We start from the raw sequence: 21,440 nt of genomic DNA, 5'->3' as shown, positions 1-21,440 counted from the left end.
GCTGAGTAGCATCGCCCTGAGCCAAGGGACAAGGGACAAGTCCAGGACTCTTGGCAGAGGAAATTTTGCCACCCGTAACATTTTCCACTACCGTGGCAACTTATCCCCTATTTTAAGGAGAGATTCTAGGACCCTGTTCCTCAACCTGGGCCTTTTAGGCGGATTGGATTGCCGCTCCGTCACCCCCGGCCTGCATAGCCACCGATGTGGCAGCTGAACGCTGCTAGGAACGCACCAACAAGCCAATGGCATTTTCTGGGCTTCCTGGAAGAGTAGGGGTCTGCCAAGCACACGCTGAGCACAGACAGCTCCAGGAGACGGTCCTAATGGGGAGGCTCTGAATTGCCATCTCCTGGAGGGCCAGGGTCTTGCTTTGGCTTCTCCGAGCCTGCCAGCACGCTGCAAGCCGCACCGGGGATGGTGGGGAGGGTCTTTCTCCATCTGGCCAGAGATCTGGGGAGGAGAGCTTTCTCCATCTCCATCCCGTCGCCCAAACCCCTTTCAATTCAACGTGGGCCTGAACTGCGGGACAGTCCTCAATCCGTGGTGGCGGCGATGTCCACCCCAAGACCCCACTGCTCAGGCACCCCGAGGGCTGGAATGGGCTGTGAGCCCACTCCCTTATCTCGCATCTGGGGTTAGAGACCACCTCCGGGGCTCCCGCACCCGTGTTTCTGCAGAATTAAGACCAGCCTTGTGCCGGGGCTGTTAACAGCCGGCTGGCGGCTCTTTCATTACTCAAGCCCCATTTCCCAGGGTCTGCTCTCCACACGCTAATGGATATTGAGTGCCCCGGACCGAAATCTTGGCACCCGCCCTGGTCCTGTCCTGTTTTATTTTTACACTTTCCCAACCGTCGTGGCTCTCGCGGAGAACGGCGCATGGCCGTCTCTGCTGGGAGAGTCTGCATGCCTGTCTCCCCCAGAGGCTCTGCTTATCTTGCCAGAGGGAGCCCCCCCCCCATTAATCCAAGGCCCCTCCTTGAGGCTCTCTGGCTGACTTCATCCCAACGCAACGCGTTCCAGGAGACATGTCAGAGCCGGAGTGGCGAAGACTGTCCTTAACTTGGACGTCCCAGGGTAGAGGACTGTGGGTTCAAATGACGGGTGAGCTTGTTAACATGTGGGATTCTTGGGCAACTGCCAGGGGTTGTCTCTGGGGCCAGCCCCCCAAGGTATTCGTGGACGAGCACTAGATCCAAATCCAGGAGCAGGGTTTCCCAGCACCGCCTCTGGGATGCCCTTCAGACGGCACAAAGATCTCCTTTACAGTGAGGGTGTCTGGAAATCCTGCCACACCGTCCTGGTGCTCGGCCGATCTGCTGTTGTGACTTCTCCACCATGCCCCATCCCCCTCAAGGAACAGCGAGTGTGCATTCGCACAACACACCTGGGTGATCCCAACTGCCTGAATCTGCACGAGACCCTGAACCCTTGCCCAGGCGAGGTTCACACAACTTCTTCAAGCTGGGCGACTCTAGCTTAGCCTCACACATTGTGCCAACTGAACCTTGCCCGGGGCACGTGCAGAGTAACTTTGTTAGATTTGCACCTTGCCTTTTCTACAGTGTAAAGAGGACACCCTCTTCCAATTTTTCCCCATCATGTCCCTGCAACGGGGGCTGGCTGAGGGCGAACGTGGATCTCCGGGCGCTGGTCTTCAACCACCAGGCCAGACTGGCTCACCAGCGAAGGAAGTTCATCCCTTCCATCCCTGACTAACCACGGGGAATTATGCAATGCTGAGGCACAGCAGCTCACCTTCCAGAAACTGACGGTCCCTTCTGGCGGCAAGGAGCTGCTGGCTGATCTCTGGGCAAGGAAGACGGGAGGGAATTTTGATAGGAAAAGTTTGGTGAAAGATGGGAGGGGGAAAACACCCAGCCTTTTTAAGGTAAGTAGGAACGCCTTCAAACACCTTCAGAATAATGACAAAAGCCCAGTGGATTATAGCTCCTGGTGAGTAAGCGAAAACAGCAAATTATGCCAAAAGAATTGGCAAAGAGTTGTCTTGGATGGCCCTGTGATTAAGAGGAAGAATATGTAAATGTACGTGGCCGTTGCCATAGCTACTACATGAATTACCGCTGGTGTTCTGGGGTGGTAGTTCTTCTCCTTGTCCTCGTCCTCCTCCTCCTCCTCTTTTAAAAGCAGCTCTCCAGAAGGATCAAGGTTTGCATTTCCAATGAGCCTACCCCGGTCTCTGAAGGAGGTGCAACCGCAGAATGCAGAAACGTCCCTCGCGGCACCGCCACGCATCAGGGCCCCTCGATCCTTTGCAGCACGAAGGACTTGGCCTCCTGCTCAAACAGACCGAGGCAACAGCTTATGGAACCGTGGTTTACGGTGGCCAGGTTCACGCAACCTGCAAAGCCAGAGCTAAGCAAGCAGCATTAGGGCTTGTCCCAATGGGTGGGCCTGACTACCTCTGCACACACCACAGTTAGAGGGCCGGGTCAGGGTGCCCGGTTCAGATCCCTTCTCCTCTTGGCCAGCGGCTGGTGCGTTCACCGAACGGCTTAGCCTCTTGAAGGAAGGGAACAAGAAGAAGTCAGGGAAGAAATTAATCCTGCTATCGTTTGAGATGAAAAGACAAGGCAATCCCTGGCAGAACCTCTCCAGCCACTTTCTCCTGCCGGCTGGCGAGAAAGAATTCCCCCAGCTTCCTCTCTCGGTCTCCAGCACAACTGATGATGCCGTTAATTATGTGGAACTTCAGCTGTAAATTCAACCCGCTGGAACTCTGGGCACTGGGCTGCCAGCATATCTGGAGGGGGCCAAGTTGGAGGCACACCATGGCAAGAAGTGCTCCTTGAAGAGTCAGAGGCCCGCCTTGCTTTGGCAAGAACAGAGAAACTGGACCGCGGCGTCCGCCTGGAGTCATCTTCAGAGCAGAAGATCCTGCTGTGGGCACGGAAAGCAGGCCGTGAAACGGCCACTCTGGAGGGGGTCCCTAAGCAAGAAGGTGAGGAGCAAGACCCCAAATTACACCAGCCGAGCTCTCCCTACACACAGCCGGAGGATCTGAAGGATGCTCCCGGGCTGGGTGTCCAGCCACCAGGAAGCGGCCAACAGCCGGTCCTGACCCCAGCCACGTGCCCCTTCGCTAAGGCACCGCACCCAAGGTGGGGCTGGGTGAGGCTTCAGGGACTCGTGGCCGGCCCACCCTCTTGGCTAAACACAGGAAGGGGAAGGGTCAGCAGCAGCAGCCCCCGCAGGCCAACCTCGGGAAGCGGAGGAAAAAGAGGCTACCGACACAGAGAGGGAACCCCCTGCCTGGCCTCTCCCCACACTAATTCCCTTGCCCAGAACGTGCGGGGAGGGAGGGTGGACTTGAATTGCGATTGATGGAGGGAAACCAGAGCTTTAAACCTCCCTCCCCACACACAGGGTGGCTGGCAGCAAGTGCTGAGCGTCCAAGCCCAGCAGAAGAGGGTCCCCACTGAACAACCAGTCCTGGGCTTCCCCTCCGGTCGCCCTCACTCAACATGGCCGCCCTGCCTGGGGACGAGCAGGTGATAGTCCGGCTTTGGAGATTACAAGAGAGGGATGGCTGCCCTCTGGGGGGGTCTTTGGAATTCTATTTTATCTCTCTTTCTGAAAAGACACATAGCTTCTAGGAGAGATCGGCCAGATGGGCCTCATCATTACACATTCTTTCTTTCTTTCACCCCGCCCCCACCCATCAACTGAAGGACCGGAAACTTGACCTACACAATGAAAGCGGCATCTCAATCGTGAGAAGACGGAGGGGCTATTGGTCAGCAGACAAGCTGACTCAGGAGTAGCAGCAGCAGCAGAGCCTGGCGCTGCTTCTGGATTGCTTCTGGATTCAGCCCTGCTTCTGGAGACACGATGGCTGTTTGTCCAGGAGCACCTTTGTCCCGTTTTTAGCTGGGTTGACCATACACCCCTTCCTGGGGAAGGTGGATTGGGCCAAAGTGACACGTGCCTTAATCGCACCCCACCTTGACCACTGCAAGAGGCCGCAGGTGAGGCTAGCCTTGACGTTCAGGAAACGGGATCTGGAGAGGTTCAGCACCACGGCCTTGGTAGTGGTGGGCACCTCATTTGCGAAATGGTCTCCTCAGAGATGTCCCTCCACTGCCAACTGGGATCCCCTTCGGCAGTCTATTATTTGCCTGGAATTTTGTTTGGTCAGAGGACCTTTCCACAGCACCCCAGACTGAAAGTCGGACAATAGGATGGGGGCGGGAAAATGCCCTCTGATCCACCGGCGAGACTAAGGGGTGCGCGTGCACTTTGCTTGGCCCACGGGACCAAAGCAGTGCTCAGACTGCTAGAGCGTCTTTTGCACCGGGACGGCCCTAGGTTTGTGGCCGGCCCCTCCACAGAAATCCAGCAGCCCAGGAAGGAGAGGTGCTTCTTCTGAGACAAGCCACAGGATGATGATCCAGTGATCCAGCTGCAGACGGGGCCACGTCCACCGGCTGACTCACAGCAACAGCCACAAGAGGGAGCCCCTGGCACCTGACGGGGCAAAGCCACCTCGAACCTTGGCGTCTCCCAGAATTAAGTTTGCAAAGCGTTACCCAACCCCAAGTCAAAGTGGGCCCCTCTCTTTTGCCTTTGTCTGCAGAGATTAGAAAAGGAGAAGCCACTGGGGCTCTGACAGTCACACTGGGAGACAGCCACCAAGGAGAAAGGGGTCTTCAGGTGGACCCCCTTCCCTTGGGGAAGGCTTGCCCAAGAAAACACAGTCCAAACCTGCGTTCGTAAAGGTTTAATCATAGCAGCTAGGTCAATCCTAACTTCTATCTACTGCTTCAAACAGACAAGTCTTCTCCAATGGTGAGCCGTCTGGAAACCTGAGAAGTGCAAGCCAAGGCCCGCATTTCCCTAATTAAGATACGCTGCACCAAATCTCATTTCTGAGCTTATCTGCCCGCTTGGAATTTGGCAAGTTGCAATGCCAGCCAATCTGGAGGGGGAAGCCTGGGTTAAAGTCTTTTGGGAGAGGCGCTGGGCAGGGCGAGGCAGCCCAGGACTAATCTGAAGCTCTCTGCCAAAAATGGTGAGCTTCAGACAGGCCGCGATGAGCTCTGGCAAAGGGTATGGCCCACTGTCAAGGGCAGGTCGTACTTTCCAGGTGAGAGAGAGAGAAATGCCAGATTGAACTGGGCCTGCTCTCTATCAGCCAAGGAAATGTCCCAGGGAATTCCTGCAAGATGGCTTTACATCATTACCTTGGGCTTGACATCTGATTGCCCTGAGCTTTCCAAGAAACCATTAGGGTTCCAGGGAGGGGTGGCGGGTGGGAGCAGGAATGGAGAGAGAGAGAATGAACAAGTGATGATTGACAAGACCATTAAAAAATAATGCTGAACAGACGCAGCTCCAAGCCAACCGCCAACCCCTAAAGGCAGTTCCTAAGAAAGGAAGGATCCATGCACCTTGCCTTTCTCTAGCTTCACGTAATGTCCAAAGAGCACCATCTACAACCTCTTCTTCCCTGACCACTGATTCTGGCAAGCTGGGAGGGGAGGGAGCCTGTGGCCGCCTGGAACATCTTCGCTCCTGACCACGGCCCCACCCAAGCAGGCCGCGTTGGGAAGTTGAGCTTGCAGGAGAGAGAGAGAGAGAGAGAGACTCTTGGCTGGACCGCTCAAGAAGATTTTGACAGCCATTACGCGAAACAGAATTCAGCAACCTGGAGCCTTGACAGCAAAGAAAGGACCTGATCAAAGTTGTCTGGGACAACTGGCCAGCCATGAACCCTCTTGCTGTTTATGATGGCTCAGGTAACATGTCCAAAAAATAAGGGAGGGGAAAATTACATTAGACTGATTCTTATGGGGTACATTTTGAAAAAACTGTTCAGTTAAAGGGAAGTAACTTTGGACAAAAACAACAACACAGACAGAATGGTTTTTCTGGAAAATGAAGACAGAACCCACCTCACCCCACATCCTCAAATTCTAACCTATCAGAGCCCACTTGTCAGGCTCACATCTAGCCAACATTGCATTGCTAATGAACAGGAACATCCCTAGATCCAGCTGTTCATCTCCAGGGGACATGGGTCCACAAAAGCCTTCAACAAAAACGCACCTCGCCCTTTCCCTCTCCCATCAGTTCAGTTATTGGAGACCTCTCCAACATAAAGCCCCTTGTGTGGAAAAGCCGCCCCCCCCCCCGCAAGAGAAAGGGTTTTAAGTGTTTTGGACCCGACAACTCAAGCCCTCTGAGAGAGTTGGAGAAGATGCTATCAGGAACAATAGGAATACGCCAAACCTAAAAACGGATGGAAAACAGGCAGCAGAGGGCAAGCAAAGCTGAAGAATAAAAGAGGCTCGATTCTGACTGGGGATCCCAATTCTGAAGCCAGGAAAGAGACATTCCCAGCAAAAACTGTGTTTCCCTGCCCCTTCCCCTCCAAGTAAACCGACCCACTGTTTGCTTTGAGGATTTTAAAGCCCCAAAGCTATTTCTCAAGGATGGAATTCTTCTTAAAGAAAAGGCCGCCTTGAATGACCTACTGGCAAAATGGCAGGATGCAAATTGTATAAATATATAAATAAAATAATGAAAAATAATCAAGTCAATACACACACACAGAACCCCCTTCCCCCTTACATTATTTTAAGGCCGTCAGACTGTTTTAAATGTGTGCGCGCTGAATGTTTCATCTAAGCTGTATGCAGACCTTTAATTACCTATGTTTTATTTATGTTTTCCAGAGGCTGCACTGATCTGTATACATTCTGTTGTTTTGACCTATGATCAAGACAATAATGACTCAACAGCATTTCTGGAATCGACACGCACCACCGAAGAATCGAGAACTACCGAAATCACGCAAATACTTGCAGCCCACGTTGTTTATGTCAGCAGCAGACTTCTATCCTAAGACTCTTTCATCTCATGACGACGCTGCCAACAAGTTTGACTCAACAGCTGGATTTCATATTCTCATAACAACTGGGGGAAACAACAACTGTTTGCCGATTTTTACAGCCCAGGAACCCAGGAAGTCTTCGGTGCAACCAACCATCAGTTGCATGCTGCGCGCTGGCAGCCTGCTCTCGAGTCCCAGCTAAGACTTTAACCAAAGCCGGCCCAGCCTGAACACCCACCCTCTTTCTTCCTCCCCGCAGCCCTGATCTGCACATAACCGCAAGGTTTTTTTGTCTGGGTATTTATCTCCAGGGAAGGCATCCTGAAACTCACAAGCATGCATCTAATATTGGTTTAACTTTGTTAGGTTGTTTTCCCTCTGGCGGGGTTTTGACTACAAGAAGCATCGCAGTCAAACCAAAGTCGGTTGCAGAGCTCCGTTGGCTAAGGAGGGTTTAGATGGACACAGACAAAGGGGGATAGGAAAGCCTTCAGCAGCGTAAGACAACCTGTCCCGTCCTGGGCCTGGTGAGTTTTCAGAACTAACAGAGGGGCAGTTAGAAGTCTGATGTCACTTAAAACGGATTGGGAGATTCACAGAAACGGAACCTCGAATCTCAGTGGCAGACGCAGGTACAAAGAAAGCACAGGGATTTTGAGCAGCCCGGAATTCACTGGGCACCGGGTGGATCCCAGAAACGTGAAGGAAACTGCGGATTAACGTCACCGTAGACCACAAGAATGGCATGGGAGTCCACCAAGTGAGAGGTTCCTGAATTTAAGGGTGGGGTTAACAGCTGTGCGAAGAGGACTGAGAGCAAGGCTCAAGATCATTGGGACGACGCTCAGGAAGTCAAAGATCAGTAGGCGAGGAGGAAAAGGGGGTCATTCTAATATCCCAAGACAGGGAAATTAGGAAATCCGTAACAACGTTCTTAAACGCAGACCACCACATCAGGACGCCTTAAGGACTTGCCTTCCTCACTGCTGTCCATGAAGATTTACTCCAGAACTACAGAGAACGTTTCTGCACTTGTATATTTCAAATACACAAACGTGAGACGTCAGGCCGTTCACAGGGTATGTATTTAATGCCTGCTGAATACAGATGAGATCCATCAGACACTGAGGAAGAGTACTTTACAATCAGCAACAAACTCACTGTTTAGTAGCTGGTGTACATGCACAGACGTAGTTTTTTCCCTACCAACTCCAGAAAATACCTCGGTTACCATATCTAGCAGGCTTGTACTCGCCTTCAGCCGGCGGGTTTGGTGGTGGTCTTGACCTGGAATGGCAGGGATTCTCGGGGATGGGACGGTCAGTCTCCACTTTGGTGACCTGGAAAGGGAAGAATCACAACGGAAGGGGTGAAGACGCTGCAAGGAACAGGACATTCTAGAGGAGGAAGCCGGTGGGACGAGCAGGGGGGTACACGGCAGAAGCGGAACGTACGGAGGTGCAGCCAAGACCGCAGGATCCCACGCACAGCGCTTTCCGCTCTGATGAGACTAGATGGGCGTTCACAGACATCGCCCTATTACGCCTGTGCATTTACTCGGTTTCCCTCAGGGCAGAGGGAAGTTGCAGCGGCGGTCAAGAAAACATCCGATGAGCCAGCCAGAGGTACGGCTCGCTTGCTTGCTAACGCGCAATGTAGGAAGAGGCGCGCGCAGCCCGGTGAACTAAGAACGTAAGCACACAACAAAATGAGACACGGCAGCAGGAGGGGGTCGCCTGCATCCCCTCCGGCCTGGAAAGAGCTCTGCGCCCCAAATCACCCTACAAAGTGACCACAGCTTTGATTGAGCAGCTTACAAGACGGGCCCACACGGGCCCAGGAGGTGCAGGGAAGGAACCCAAACCTATGTCGAGACCGGCATACTGGCCGAACTACCACAAAGTCAAACTGAACCCCAGCTCGGCTTCCACGCGTTGTCCGGGTGTGCTCCAGGTTGGGCGGGCGAGCGCAGCGGAACAAGCAGGGTTGGTAGAGCGGGACTGCAGCAGTCAAGCCTCAAGAGGCTAATGTTTGTAGCCAGAGTTAAGACTAGACCTAACATGAGAGGGAGCAAAGCGGTTGCTGCTTTTGAGAGTCACGAAAGGACAGAAAAGTCACTTGGTTTATTATTATTTTTTTGCTCTTTTTATTAATTAGTAATTGTTCAAGGTATAATTAAGACACATAGTGCAGAATATAAGACCCATAGAATACAAGTCTAAAAAAGAAACAGGAAAAGCTGTTGTTGATGTGTTTAGATTTTTTTTTATCCTGCCATTATTTTTTATAAATAAGGCAGGGAACATCCCTAATATCCTTTCCTCCTCCTGCTTTCCCCATCAACAACCTGTGAGGTGAGCTGGGCTGAGAGAGAGGGACTGGCCCAAAGTCACCCAGCCAGCTTTCGTGCCTAAGGCGTGACTCGAACTCATATCTCTTGCATTCTAGCCTGGTGCCTTAACCACCAGGCCAAACTCTTTGTTGTCCTCCCCCTCCCACTGAGAAGCGGTGATGGAATTTTCTGTCACAGACGCCCAATACACTTTGGTTAATCTTGCCTGCTATACACACATCTCAGCTTTAAACTGGCGGGGAGGGAGTTACCGGCTGCGTACAGCCAATTCCAAAGTAGGAGCACGTTGACGAGATTTGCGTGCAGCTCCCCAACTGCGCAACTTGAAGCAACCCCACCCATTCCCTGCCCCCACCTTCCAAAACATCTCCAGCAGTTAACAGAGGCAGCCACTTGATGGCTAGGAGAGAGGGGAGGTGCAACAGCTCCCAAATCCTGACCATTACACACACAGGAACCAACAGACCCATCGCAGGACAAACCTCTTCCTACCTCGCCAATTCTCATGCAAACTGCCAACTCTGCCACCACAAGGCTGCAGCACAGAACTATGCCTAGCAGGCTCAGAAATAAGATGCTCAGACCCCTTTCCTTCGTATTTCAGAGGTTTACCCTCCCCTAAAAGGGCTGGTTTAATCTGGCAATGCTCCAGTCTGCAGACACCGCAAGGAAGAGCAAGGTCAGCGTTCTCAGAGTTGCGATGCGACAAAGAAAGAAAGAAGCAGGGCTTTGCATTTTTAGAGGAAAAACTGGGGAGGGCGGGAAAGCAGCAAAAGGCACTTGGTTTACTGACAACAAGCATATGCCGCGAAGAGAAAAGTGGGGTCTTCGCCTACCTTGGCCAGCTGCCCCAGATCAGGCCTCACCCAGCCCAACTTCTCCAGCACGCAGTCATCGAAGAGCTGCTGCTGCTTCCGGCAATGCCGAAACTCCAGCATCTCGGAGTCATCGATGCAGGTCCAGTAGTTGGTAAAGGGCGTGGCGCAGTGCAGCTTGATCTGCCTACAAACGAGAAGAGGCTGCACGTGAAAGGCTGCCAAACCGTCCCCAAAAGCGTCTCTCCTCCCAGGACCCCTGGACGGAATGACAGCAGAAGACGGGCACGTTAAAAAAAAGAAAAAGAAAGAAGAAGCCAGAGGATTCCCTTCTGAGGGCCTCAGAGCCCCCCCCCCCGCCAGGCCCACCTGAAGAAGTCCACCGCGCACTGGCTGACGGCTCTGCCCTCCTTCAGGCACTTCCGCGGGTCTCTCTCCTCCCACCGGCACAGCATGAACTCCTTGTTGATCCTGTCGCACTGGGAGCCATAGTGGTGGGCGCCCGCCTTCAGGACCGCGGTGCCCACGGGCAGCTGAGGGCAGGGGCAAGCCGGGCGGTTAGCCTCGCTGGTCCTCGAGGGGATTTCAGCAGTGCAAGAAGGGCAGGGGGGGGTCAAAGGCCTGGGCTCATCCCGTCTTCCCCAGTGCAGGGTTACAATGCCCATCTTCCCCAGCCTGGTGGTTCGTTAATTTCTATTTTATCCCCCACAAAAAACCTCCTACCCCTTTCAATTTAACCTTCCTGCTGGTTGTCAAATTGATGCCAAGGAGGAGGACTAATCTCTAAGCCAGCGTTTCTCAAGCTCCGCGGCTTTCAGAGGGGTGGACTTCAACTCCCAGAATTCCCCAGCCAGCCAGGGGAATGGCTGGGGAATTCTGGGAGTTGAAGTCCACCCCTCTGAAAGCCGCGGAGCTTGAGAAACGCTGCTCTAACTCTGAAAGGGCGGGCAGTGGGGGCTTCTCCTATGCTGTATTCTTTATTTATATTTGTTTTAACGCCCGGGCGGGAAAGAAGGTCCTTACGGGGAAGGGGCGGCTGCAGGTCCCGGCCTCGCACTGACCGCTCCCAGGAGTGACCCCCCGAGGGGCGTGGGTGGTCAGGGGGGGGAGCGGTCACGGGAGGTCACGCGAGGGGGGAAACTGAGGCACCGGGGGCAGGCAGGGGGTCCCCGAGGGCAGCGGGGAGGAGGGCCGCTCACCTCCGGCACGTCCAGTTCCTCCAGCGGCGGCACCTCCACCTGGGCCGGCATGGCCACCTTCAGATCACCCTTCGCCGCCGGCACTGCGCATGCTCGCCCCGTGGCGCAGGCGCAGGAGCAGACGCCGCGCGCCCGCCTCTCCGGCAGGGGGGAGGTGCCAACCGCGGCCACGCCCTCCCGCTCCGGCGCCGCCCCCGCGTCGCCCGGGCGACGGCGACGCGCGCGCGCGAGCCAGCCCCTCCGCGCCATGCAGTACACGGGAAGCTCCTACCGCGGCCAGCGCGTCAACGGCAGGTGCACGTGGGGACGCGCCGCTCCCGGGCAGCGCCGCGGGGGGGGTGGGGGCCGGTTGACCCCCCCCCTTCCTGGAGGTTGCAAAGCGGGGGGGTCGTGCAAACGTTTTAGATGGAGATTTATCCACGCGCCGCGAAGGACGCCTGGCGTGACTCTGGGCGATCCAGTCCGCCGATCAGCGCCAATGCCCCGCCCTCCCGATAAAGACGGGGGGGGGTCATGCAGAATAAGCGGTCTATGAATATGCACCGCTAATCAATAATCACCAGCGGCGAAGACTGCGCGGGTCTGTCTCGGTCGGCGTTCCGCGGAATGCTCCGAACACCTCCTGGGAGCGATCTGCGCTGCGCGGGAGGAGGGGGCGCGGAAGCGTCACCCCTGCCTATTAATCCCCCCGCGCCCGCCCCCGTTCGGTACGGAAGGATCACGGGAGGGGCGCAGTGCCAACGTTCTTGCTCCTGCGGCTTATGCACAGGCATGGGGAGGGTGGAGCCCCCCACCACGCGCAAGGACGCGGGGGCTGTGCGGTTGGCGCCGGGGGTGGGGGCCGGATGCCTGACGCTCTCTGGACTCCTGGCAGGTTGGAAGGGACCGGGGCCTACACCCTCCCCACCGAAACCAAGTACGTGGGTGAGATGAAGGACGGGATGTTCCATGGGGAAGGAACGCTGCACTTCCCCAGCGGAAGCAAATACGAAGGGACCTGGGACCAAGGCATCTCCACTGAGGTACTCAAGACTCTTGGGGTCCTGAGCCACAGTTCCCTTGCCACGCTGGCTGGAGCTGGGGGCAGCAGATCTCGACCCATCTGGACCAACATGGGGTCCATGAGGACCTCGTAGGGCCTTCTTCCTGCCAAGGGGCATTGTCCTGCAGAGGTCCTTCTTCTCCACCTTTGAAGGCTCAGCAGATGTCTTCTGCATTGGAGCCCCAAGGGCGATAACCTTCATGTACCCACTAAACCAGAGCTGGTTGGTTCACACACTAAGCCAAAACTGAGCAAAGATCCAGAATGGATTGTTCCCCAAGGATCTTTTAGGACCGCTGTCCTTGTGGGCCTTAAATGTCTTTCAAGAATGTCCATCCTCTTCAGAAATGGCATTTCTGCTCCTCTCCATTGGACGTCTTGCTTCTCCCACCCACCTTGTTGGTCATTCCCTACCCCTACCTCGCGTTTTACCATTTATAATGGTTTGATAAGCAGGCTCGCTCATCACTTTCTTAAGAACAGGAAGAAACAACCCTGTGTCCTTGATCCATGGAGATGCAGGTTGGTTTCTTAAGCAACAACACAATCAGTGAAACAGGAAGTTGAATTCGAGGGCTTTGCTCTGCTCGACCTTGACCCTGGATTTGCCCTCGCAGGGGAAATACACCTTTGCGGATGGTTTGGAATACAAAGACCATAAATGGCATTACTGCGACGGCTATGACCGGAGGTTTTACACCGAAATCTGCAAGGGCCTGAAGCCAGCAGGTACAGTCTTGGCTCACTCCCGTGATGAAATTGGTGGCACTTCCTTTCTTGGGGACGCAGGCAGACCCTGCAAACTCCAGATCAGGGTCCCTGCTGCAAAGGGATGCTGGGTATTCTTGCTCCAGAGGTTGGGCTGTTTTCTAGAGCATTTCTTCCTCCATAACTGTTTCCAAGGCATTTCCCAGCTGACCAACCTGGATCCTCCTCGGTCTATCCCACCTGGCTGCTACGACTGTGGGGACGGCTTCTACAACCCCAAGACCAGAGTGGTCGTTGACTACCGGCACCGCTTTCTGAGAAACGCAGGTAGGCCCTGATCCTCTGGATCCATTTCAACCTGGAATTGGCTGCACCGGCTGCGAAATCGGAGAGGCTGGAGTCTCAAGTGCCCTGGGGAACGCTGGGCTAGGCCACCCCAAGTCTTGGTGTCCTTGCCGCTGAGAGGGAGCGGGCAGGAGTAAGTGACCGGCCAGTCAGCCTTCTAAAGCCGCGTCCCTCTGAGGTGGGTTGGACTGTAGCAATAGTCCGCTGTAACGATAGGCCTGACATTGACAGGGTTGGTGGGAGTTTGACCCCTCTAGAAGAGTCCCTTTTCTGGGGGTAGATGAGCAGTGGCAAAATTTGAAATAAAATAAATAAATAAAGGTGCCATCTGGCAGAAGTCTGCCGTAGTGGGACTCGGGCCACGTCCTCTGCCCCAAGCCCTCCATGCAAACCGATCTCAATGCCTCTGGGTGCCATCAGCCCAAACTCCTGGACTGCGCTGTCCCTGCTGACGAGTAAGATAAGCACGCCCTTTCCCAAAACACCGGAATTGTGACCGATCAACCCAGGGAGAGACGCCTTGGAATTGGGTTTTTTTCCCCCACCTCTGCTTTGAACTCCCCTTTGTTTCCTCCTATTGCTATAAAACTTTGATCAACGGCTCCTGCAACAATTGACTGGCCCATTGTATAAATCCCATTTTGCAAAGGGGTGGTTGTGGAGTGTCCAGGAGCAACGCCCCCCCCCCCCCGCCCTTTGCCTTCTGAGAACATGGGTGTGAAGATGCAATGTCTTGCCAAGGTCCTTCCCTTCCTTTAAGGGCACGGGTACAATTGAAAAAGGCAGGATCTGTCTGCCCTTAGCAGAACGCCGGCCGTCCCAAGAGGGGTCTTCCGAGGCTCAGGGCCACTGGGGTGACAAGAGAGGCGGGCAGCGTGCAAGGAAGGGGTCAGCAGTGAGAGGGAACAGATCCAGGGCTGCTCCTTTACCGGAAAGGCAGGAAAACCCTGGCCAGATCTGGAAGCATCAAAAGCAGATGGCAGGAAGCATTCAGGAACCTCTGAACCACAGCAGAGAGGCAGGGTTGCTGGAATTCCACCATCTTCCTAAAGAGCTGAGTTCAAGGAAGAGACCGTTCTCCCCTTGCATCAGCCCCTCCCCTCCTCATTTCCCATTTGCCTTGGCCGGCGTATCCTGGAGGCTAACAGAATTGGCCAGGATTCCTGAACGCCCAGGCATTGGATGGCAGATCTATCCACTGAGAGAGAAACCAAACTCTCCCTCATCTCTGGGACTCGGAAGAGGAAGGTTTTCCTCCCAGCCTTGTCCCGGACCCTTTCCCTTTCCCCTGCTCCTGTTCCTCTGCTGCAGTTTTGCAGCCGTGAATTTCTCTCTCTGCCCTGCCATGCCTGGCATCGCTGTCCCCTGCCCTTAAGAGCGCACCTGGGCAGAGCAGGAAGTGGCCCGTGAAGCCCAGGGCCCCTTAGCTTTGCTGGGCGGTGCGCCTTTCCTTCCTCCACGTTCTCCCAGATTCAAAGGAGGTCCACCTCTTGCAAATTGAAACTGTTAGCTGGGAAGGAAATAAATAAGTGCAGTTCTTCGGATACTTTTCATGAAAGGCATTGGGTTTTGATCAAGCCATGAAAGTCTCTTGCTTTTTTCTTTTTTTCTCTTTTTTAAACATGCTATAGTATAACTCTCTCTTTTTCTCGCTCTTTTTTTCTTTTGTATATTTAATCATTGTGAATTATAAGCCGTGTGAAAGATTTTAGCTCTGGGGCATTTGCCAGATGGTTGATTCTGCCTTTTTTTCGCACAACAAAAGACATAATGTTTGTGGCAAGCCCTGAGAAATTGTTGGTAATCAGTGTATTCTTCAAAGAACGGGCGCCAGACCTGTTTGCAAGAATGTTCGGTTTATGCAGAAATTAATCGTGAGCTCTTTTTAGTCTCTGCTCCTGGGCAGGGAACAAAACAAATTGTGTCAATTGTGTGCTGGTTTCTATCACAGAGCCATCTGAATGGCAGAGATGGGTTGGGTGGGGGGCTTTTTTCCCCCTCCAACATAATATTTTTTGTTGTCGATTCATGGGATTCGTGGATCGATGCAGCCATTTTCAGAAATCACCGCTTGGTGGTAGCTTCCTTAGACTAACTAAAAGGGTCTGGCGGGAGTGTTTCGTCAAGGAGTCTTTGGCGGGGAGAACTATCCCTCATACGGCCATGCCCTCACGAGCTTTTAATTGGCAGTGCCAAAAGTCGGATGTAGTCAGGAGGGAATGTGTAGAGCCCGGTACCGGAGGCTTCAGATAGATTCAAAATCTTCTGAGCTCAATGTGTGGTCAGCGCAGCTGGCGTCCAGGGTCAAGAACACCGAGCAAGACAGACCCGAGGTGGTGTTCTCTGCTCTTATTTCATTCAGCCCACAGTTTTGGCCAGCAGCCTGTCTTGGCAATGCTCTGTCCCGTAACGTGGTGCGTCTCTAGGCATCCGGTTGGGGAAGGTGGCAATCAATGCAGAAATGAAACCGCCAGGGCTCCGAACCGTAAAGGCGCCCGCCATGCGAGTCATGGAGCAGCCGAAAAGATGAGCCTTTCCTTCACCATCTCCTCAGCTTCGCAAACCTTGTCCCTTAAGCCTGAGGGTCAGGTCCGGCCCTCTCTCCTGCATCTCCCTCGCAGGACTACAATACCCAGCAGCCAACGGTTTCCAACTGTTTGGGGGAATTCACTATTCCCATTCCCTGCTCTCAGCTCCCCTGGGACGGGGGCACCCACGTGCACTGCTGCCTGGCCATTGACCGCCACTGGGGGCTTGCAGGAGGAACCAGGCACAGTTGCACAGCAGCAGCCGGGCATCCACGGTGCCAGGGTCCCAGTTGTTCCTCCCCAGCACTAAAACCTTTTAAAAGCTTTTAACAGACCGAGAAGGACGTCAGTCAGGGCCCTTGGGGAGCCCTGCCAAGCTGGGAGTCCACGCCCCTCCAGCCGCTTCCCGGTGGGGCCCCTGATCTTTGGCGCAGAGCTCCCTCACTCTCACGGTTTCTAGGCCCTAAAATAATTACTGCTCAGAAACCTGCAAAGATTTAATTCCCAACCCCTCGCTTGCCAAGAATAACAAGCAAGGTTTGGCTTCGAGCTCTCCGCTGCGGATACTTAGGGGATTGTGCTACAAGCCACCTCAGAGCTTGTGGTCAACTGCGCTGCCTGACGTTAACAAACAGAGCATTTCAGCACAGGCTGGAAAGTTCCTTTTAATGGGCAATTTGTAATTGCCTAAGTTAAATGGAAACCAGCAGCTCAGATGTCACTCGTGGTGGCAAAGGGTGACGGAGGACTTTCGGGTGTGCAATTAGCGTGGAAATCACAGGCACGGCCAGGCCAGAGAAAGTTTTTTAACAGCAGTCCTTTTTTTACCAGGAGAGTCCTGAAAGTCACTATCATTTTTTTTTTAATCCGTTCAATCACGTCCAATTCTCGGAGACTGCTTGGACACGTCTCTGCAGTTTTCTTGGCAAGGTTTTTTGGAAGTGGTTTACTATTGCCTGCTTTCTAGGGCTGAGAGAGAGTGACTGGCCCAAGGTCACCCAGCTGGCTTTGTGCCCAAGGTGGGACTAGAACTCCCGGTCTCCCTGTTTCTAGCCTGATGCCTTAACCACTGCACCAAGCTGGCTGTCATCACGTATTTAATTAATCCTTATTCTGGAATAGAGAAATCCTGGAATTTTTCAGGTCTGTTCAGAACACGGTTGCCATATTTTTGTTTCAGAAGCAAGGATCAGGAGAGTCACAGCAATGGGGCTACACCCAAGATTACACACCCTCCTGTAGAAAGAATGGGATGGAGGCCAAGTCCTGAAACAGTCTTTGCCCCGTACTTTCAGCAGGCACCCAAAATAGGTGGCCGAGGGTCCTACACACCCCTGCAGCAGATTTGGAGGTGGGAGTTAGGAATCCAGCATGCATCTTTGTGGCATCAGGGTGAGGATGTTGGACCGGGAAGGGAGAAAGTAGAGGTATTTCCCCGCCTTTCCTTTAGCATTAAAACATGGTGCCCTTCAGTTGGCTCTGCACAGTTGCAATCTCTGAGGGTACAAGGTCTTCATCTTGCAGGGTACCCGGGCAGTGCAGAAAATGGGCAGCTGTGACCTGGGGCCGCTGTCTCCTGCCCTTCCTTGGGTTGGCATGCAGGGGAGTGAAGAATCCAGGGTGAGCTTCCCACATTGGGCGGCACCAGCACCCTTTCTCGCTTCAGCCAGAATTCCCTTCCTCTGGCGCAAAGGCATCTGGCCAGGGAGCCCTCCTCCAGCGCAAACCGGGGCCGCAGAGAAAGGGCTACGCAAGGAGAATGAACTTAATCGAGTCCCGGTGGGATTCTTACCCGCACTGCAGAGCGCGTAATTGTACCAGGGTGATAATTTCTAGTTGATTAAAGAGTATTTGTATTCTCGCTTCTCCCCTCCACCACCACCACCCAGCACCACTTTTTTTAAAAAAAGGAAATCACACCCGAAGACGAAGATGTGCCTTGGCGCTCCTATTAATATCGCCCAACAATTGTCTTAGCCCAAAAAAGGAGGGGGGGTAATTACAACTTGCCGTCTGGGAGCGCTAATCAAAGTCCGGGCTTTTAATTCTATTTTAAATATGGATGAAACGCAACTCTCCACGCTCACCCCGGCGTGGCAGGGCGAAGAAGCTGCCGGGGACGGCGCGAGGGGACCCGCGCGGTTAACGAGCAGCTGCTGCCGGGCCAGATCGGCATCTGTGATTTAAATTGTTAGCTGCACCGTCAGGTAGAGTGCAGGAGGAGATGATCGAGAGGCTGTTAAGTCCCTGGCCGCCAATTACGAACAATCAGGGAGGAGCCCGAAACCCATTCAGCACAATAAACCCAGTTTGCCTTGTTTCATCCTGAAGAGGCTACAGCTGCACCGATTCATGCGCCCAGGAGCAGGCGTGATTAGCAGGCAGGCTGCCTCCTCTTCCTCCTGGCTGGCAGGAGGAGAGCACACAGCCCAGCCGTTAACCCTTAGCTCGGCTTTGCGCAAGCCATGCCTGGCCCCAGCTTCTCCCGGGTCTGGCCACCCCCCCATCTTCTGCCCGTGGTGGTCGCACGTCCTTCTGTGTAGGTCCACAAGAGAGTAGTGGGTGATCAGGGACCCCTCTGCGTTGCTCTTTGGCTGGGCAGTTCCCTTCCCTTTCAAATGCTCCCTCCCCCCGCCTCCCACCATTTAGACAGGAGAAGCCCACGTCCCCCACCCCAGAGTAGGAAGCTTGGAAGATACTTTGTCTCCCGTCCTTCACCTGGTCAAAAATCTTGCCGGTTCCCGATGCAGGTAAGGTGGTGAATGCAGAGGCTGGTCTGCCTTTCCCACTGGGCTCCTGGCAAACAGGCAGCGTGGCACCGGGCACCCTCGGCAGCCCCTTTCCAGAGCAAGTGCATGAGGTCTGGAAGAGAGTCGGGAGGCAGGCTTTGTACTCCTGGCTGCACAGGGTCCAGGCCTTGTCCACACGGGGATACGGGTTGCCCTGAGCCGTGGTGGACCCCTCCAATGGAGGGGGATTCCCTGGGTGGCTTTGGGCCAGCCCTGCCTCACTCAGCCCGGGCTTCCAACGGCCAGAGGACCCACAGCCTCTCCAACGTCTTTCTGGGTAGCCCACAGGCTCATTTCCCACCCCTTCACCTCTTGGTCACAACTGAAAAATCGTGAGATACAAGCTGGATTCCCAGGGGCAAGAGGGAATGAAAATACATTGATTTGGACGCCTGATGAGCCCCCAGTCTGTTTCCTTAACACAGAAAATGAAACAGCATCAGTCTTGGACTGGTTTAGCCGATGAACCGCCTAACACTTAACTAAAATGGAATTTAGATCAGTTTATATGCAAGCTCAAGATTCAGGGCATTTCAGTGGACATGTTAAAGCGGTCTCCCCCCCCCCCCCACACACACACCCAATTGTATGGACCCTCTCAAATTTGTTAAATCATCAGCTCGCCCTTCCATGCTTTCTGAAACCTCCTGAACAAAGGCTGAGGTTTTGACAGTGTGAAAAATGACCCGGATTAAATTAATTGAGCAGTTAAAAGGCATCAGAGTGTAGCTCTGTAAAAGGCGAGTAATTAGACTAATCTCGGGCCTACTTACCTGGAGTAAGTAAGCCCTATTTAAACTCAGCCGGACTTATTTCCAAGTAAAGCTGCATTGTTCGCCAACAGAAAAACGCCTAAGTGGCACTTTTACGTGCTGCTCAAAACACATTCACTTTTGCCGTAAGGAAAAGGTGTTTTGAGTTCCAGAAAGCTTGGTTTCCTTTCTAGGTGCCAATGCCTTGGAAATCCTTCTTTCGTATGTTTTTAAATCTCAGTCCTGACTGCTCCTTGATCGGCCCTTGGGCCAAAACTCCCAAGTTTGACCAGGTCAAGGGAGCCTCTGGGATGAAACCCATTTTTCATTTTTCTTTTGTGACCCCCCCCCCCAATAACACCCCCCTTCCCCAGATGACGACGAGCACGACTGGATTGTGAAGACCTGTCGGAAAGGTTGGGACGAATGCGTGGGCTTCAAGCCGACCAAGTGAGCTTGGCGGAACCTGTCTCCCCTCGGCCTTCTCCACCCGAGGACCCGGCCCATGTAATTTCTCCATTAAGGTCATCTGGGGGTCCCCTGGCAAGCAGAACAATACGCCAGCAACTTTCCTTTCATCGGCTGCAATAAGTGGAAACGGTGAGCCCATCGCCCTCAGTTACAGTGATATTCCTCCAAGGTGTGCGGCCGCAGGCTTCTGATGTTGCACATAACTTGCCACGCGGGATGCCCACCAGAATGTGCAGCAGATCCTTTGCCTGACAGATGCCCTCCACTTTCACTGGCCGTGCCCGGAAGGGCCAGCGTGGGAGGGGACGGCTTTGAATAACCATCTTTGCCAAGGAGGGAAGGAACCAGAGGGGTTTTGTTTTGTTTTTGCCGTGGGCATTGTCAGCGGCCCAGAGAAAGGAAGAGGAGCCGGGCTGAGAAAGCGGAGGAAAGAAATGGGCATTGCACCGTTTCCTTGATGTCAGTGCCAGCACTTCGACTTGCCTTAACTTTATTTATTACACAAATAAGACATTTACAAAGCACAACAGTAAAAGGAGCTAATAAAACAAACATGGGTTTTGACCTTTTTGTGTTTTTTTTAAAAAAGTGCTTTACATTTCTTTTTCTTCATTATTCCCCCCTCCCCTTCCCCCCTTTTTTTCTTAAATAAATACCAGTCCTGACCGCCTGTTCTTCCAAAGCTTATTTTTAGCCATGTTCACCTAGACATGCACAAATTGCAACAATCTACAAACAAAACAGTCTGCTCTTTTTCCCGAGACAATTTGGCACAGCTTCTGCACCGGGGTTCTCCTGACGAGGCCTCCGTCTGCCGCTCGTTCGGTGAGCCTCCGTATTCTGTTCATCCCGGCTTTGAAAAAAGGGAAACGCGGGAAGAGGGAGCCGTAAGGCTGCCCTTCAGGGACCCTGCATGCCCAGCCTGCTTGAACGAAAGGCTGCACATCAAATACCGGTGTGAATATTACAGGTTTTTCAACAAGCAGGGCAAAAAAATTACTGGAAATTAATTGTCTTCTCAGATCCCACTAGATTCCACTTTGTTTGTTCGTTTATTTTTCAGCTCTCGGAGCTATAGAAAATTCAGACGTATTCCGCATAGGAAACTACAATCCGTGCCGAATTCCAAAGAACGTTACTTGCAGGGAATATGGTCACACAGGTTTCAACTAATCTTATTAATTGCTGGTCCGTCGGATTAGGCTATTAGCAAATCCACTGGGCGTTTTGTGCAACGCCGTTGTGAGAAGTAAACAATATGAACAGGGCTACTCGTATTTCAAATTTACTCCCAATGCCAGAGGCGTAGTTTGGAATATTGGCCAAAATCAGGAGGGGAGGATTTTATGGGCAGTAGGTAGTCTGGCCTCCAGAGGTGTCTCAGAGCATGCACAGAGCTCCGCTAGAGCAGGAGGATGCCCATTCAGGATCAGAGGGCACCGTGTCCAGCTGTGTGTGTGTGGTTTTAATGTGCGTGGATGGGAGGCTTCGCCCAGGGCTCTGAGAAGAGTGAAAGACATCGGCTAACGAGATGCTAGTCTAAAAAGGGGGTCTCTTTGGAAGGAGAGGATCTATCTTCC

General features: G+C 53.5%; 3 protein-coding genes across 3 annotated transcripts in view; 1 reads left to right on the top strand and 2 right to left on the bottom strand.

Annotated features, from left to right (window-relative positions):
• Positions 1–21,440, bottom strand: part of PDCL (phosducin like) — a 242,491-nt gene that overhangs the window by 155,681 nt on the left and 65,370 nt on the right. The window lies entirely within an intron of this gene.
• NDUFA8 (NADH:ubiquinone oxidoreductase subunit A8) lies at positions 7,925–11,317 on the bottom strand. The gene is made up of 4 exons (XM_063315977.1): positions 11,226–11,317; positions 10,396–10,559; positions 10,048–10,213; positions 7,925–8,198 (listed from the first exon to the last, which is right to left on the bottom strand). Exons 1-4 carry the CDS (start codon positions 11,274–11,276, stop codon positions 8,061–8,063), a joined length of 519 nt encoding a protein of 172 aa, XP_063172047.1. The 5' UTR covers positions 11,277–11,317; the 3' UTR covers positions 7,925–8,060.
• On the top strand, positions 11,473–19,998 carry MORN5 (MORN repeat containing 5). The gene is made up of 5 exons (XM_063316026.1): positions 11,473–11,519; positions 12,100–12,247; positions 12,885–12,996; positions 13,171–13,302; positions 19,764–19,998. Exons 1-5 carry the CDS (start codon positions 11,473–11,475, stop codon positions 19,841–19,843), a joined length of 519 nt encoding a protein of 172 aa, XP_063172096.1. The 3' UTR covers positions 19,844–19,998.

This window comes from Candoia aspera, chromosome 16 (genome assembly GCF_035149785.1).
Source record: "Candoia aspera isolate rCanAsp1 chromosome 16, rCanAsp1.hap2, whole genome shotgun sequence".
Taxonomy (NCBI): domain Eukaryota; kingdom Metazoa; phylum Chordata; class Lepidosauria; order Squamata; family Boidae; genus Candoia; species Candoia aspera.
Note: the sequence above shows the minus strand (reverse complement) of the source record. Positions and strands in the feature narration are given on the sequence as shown.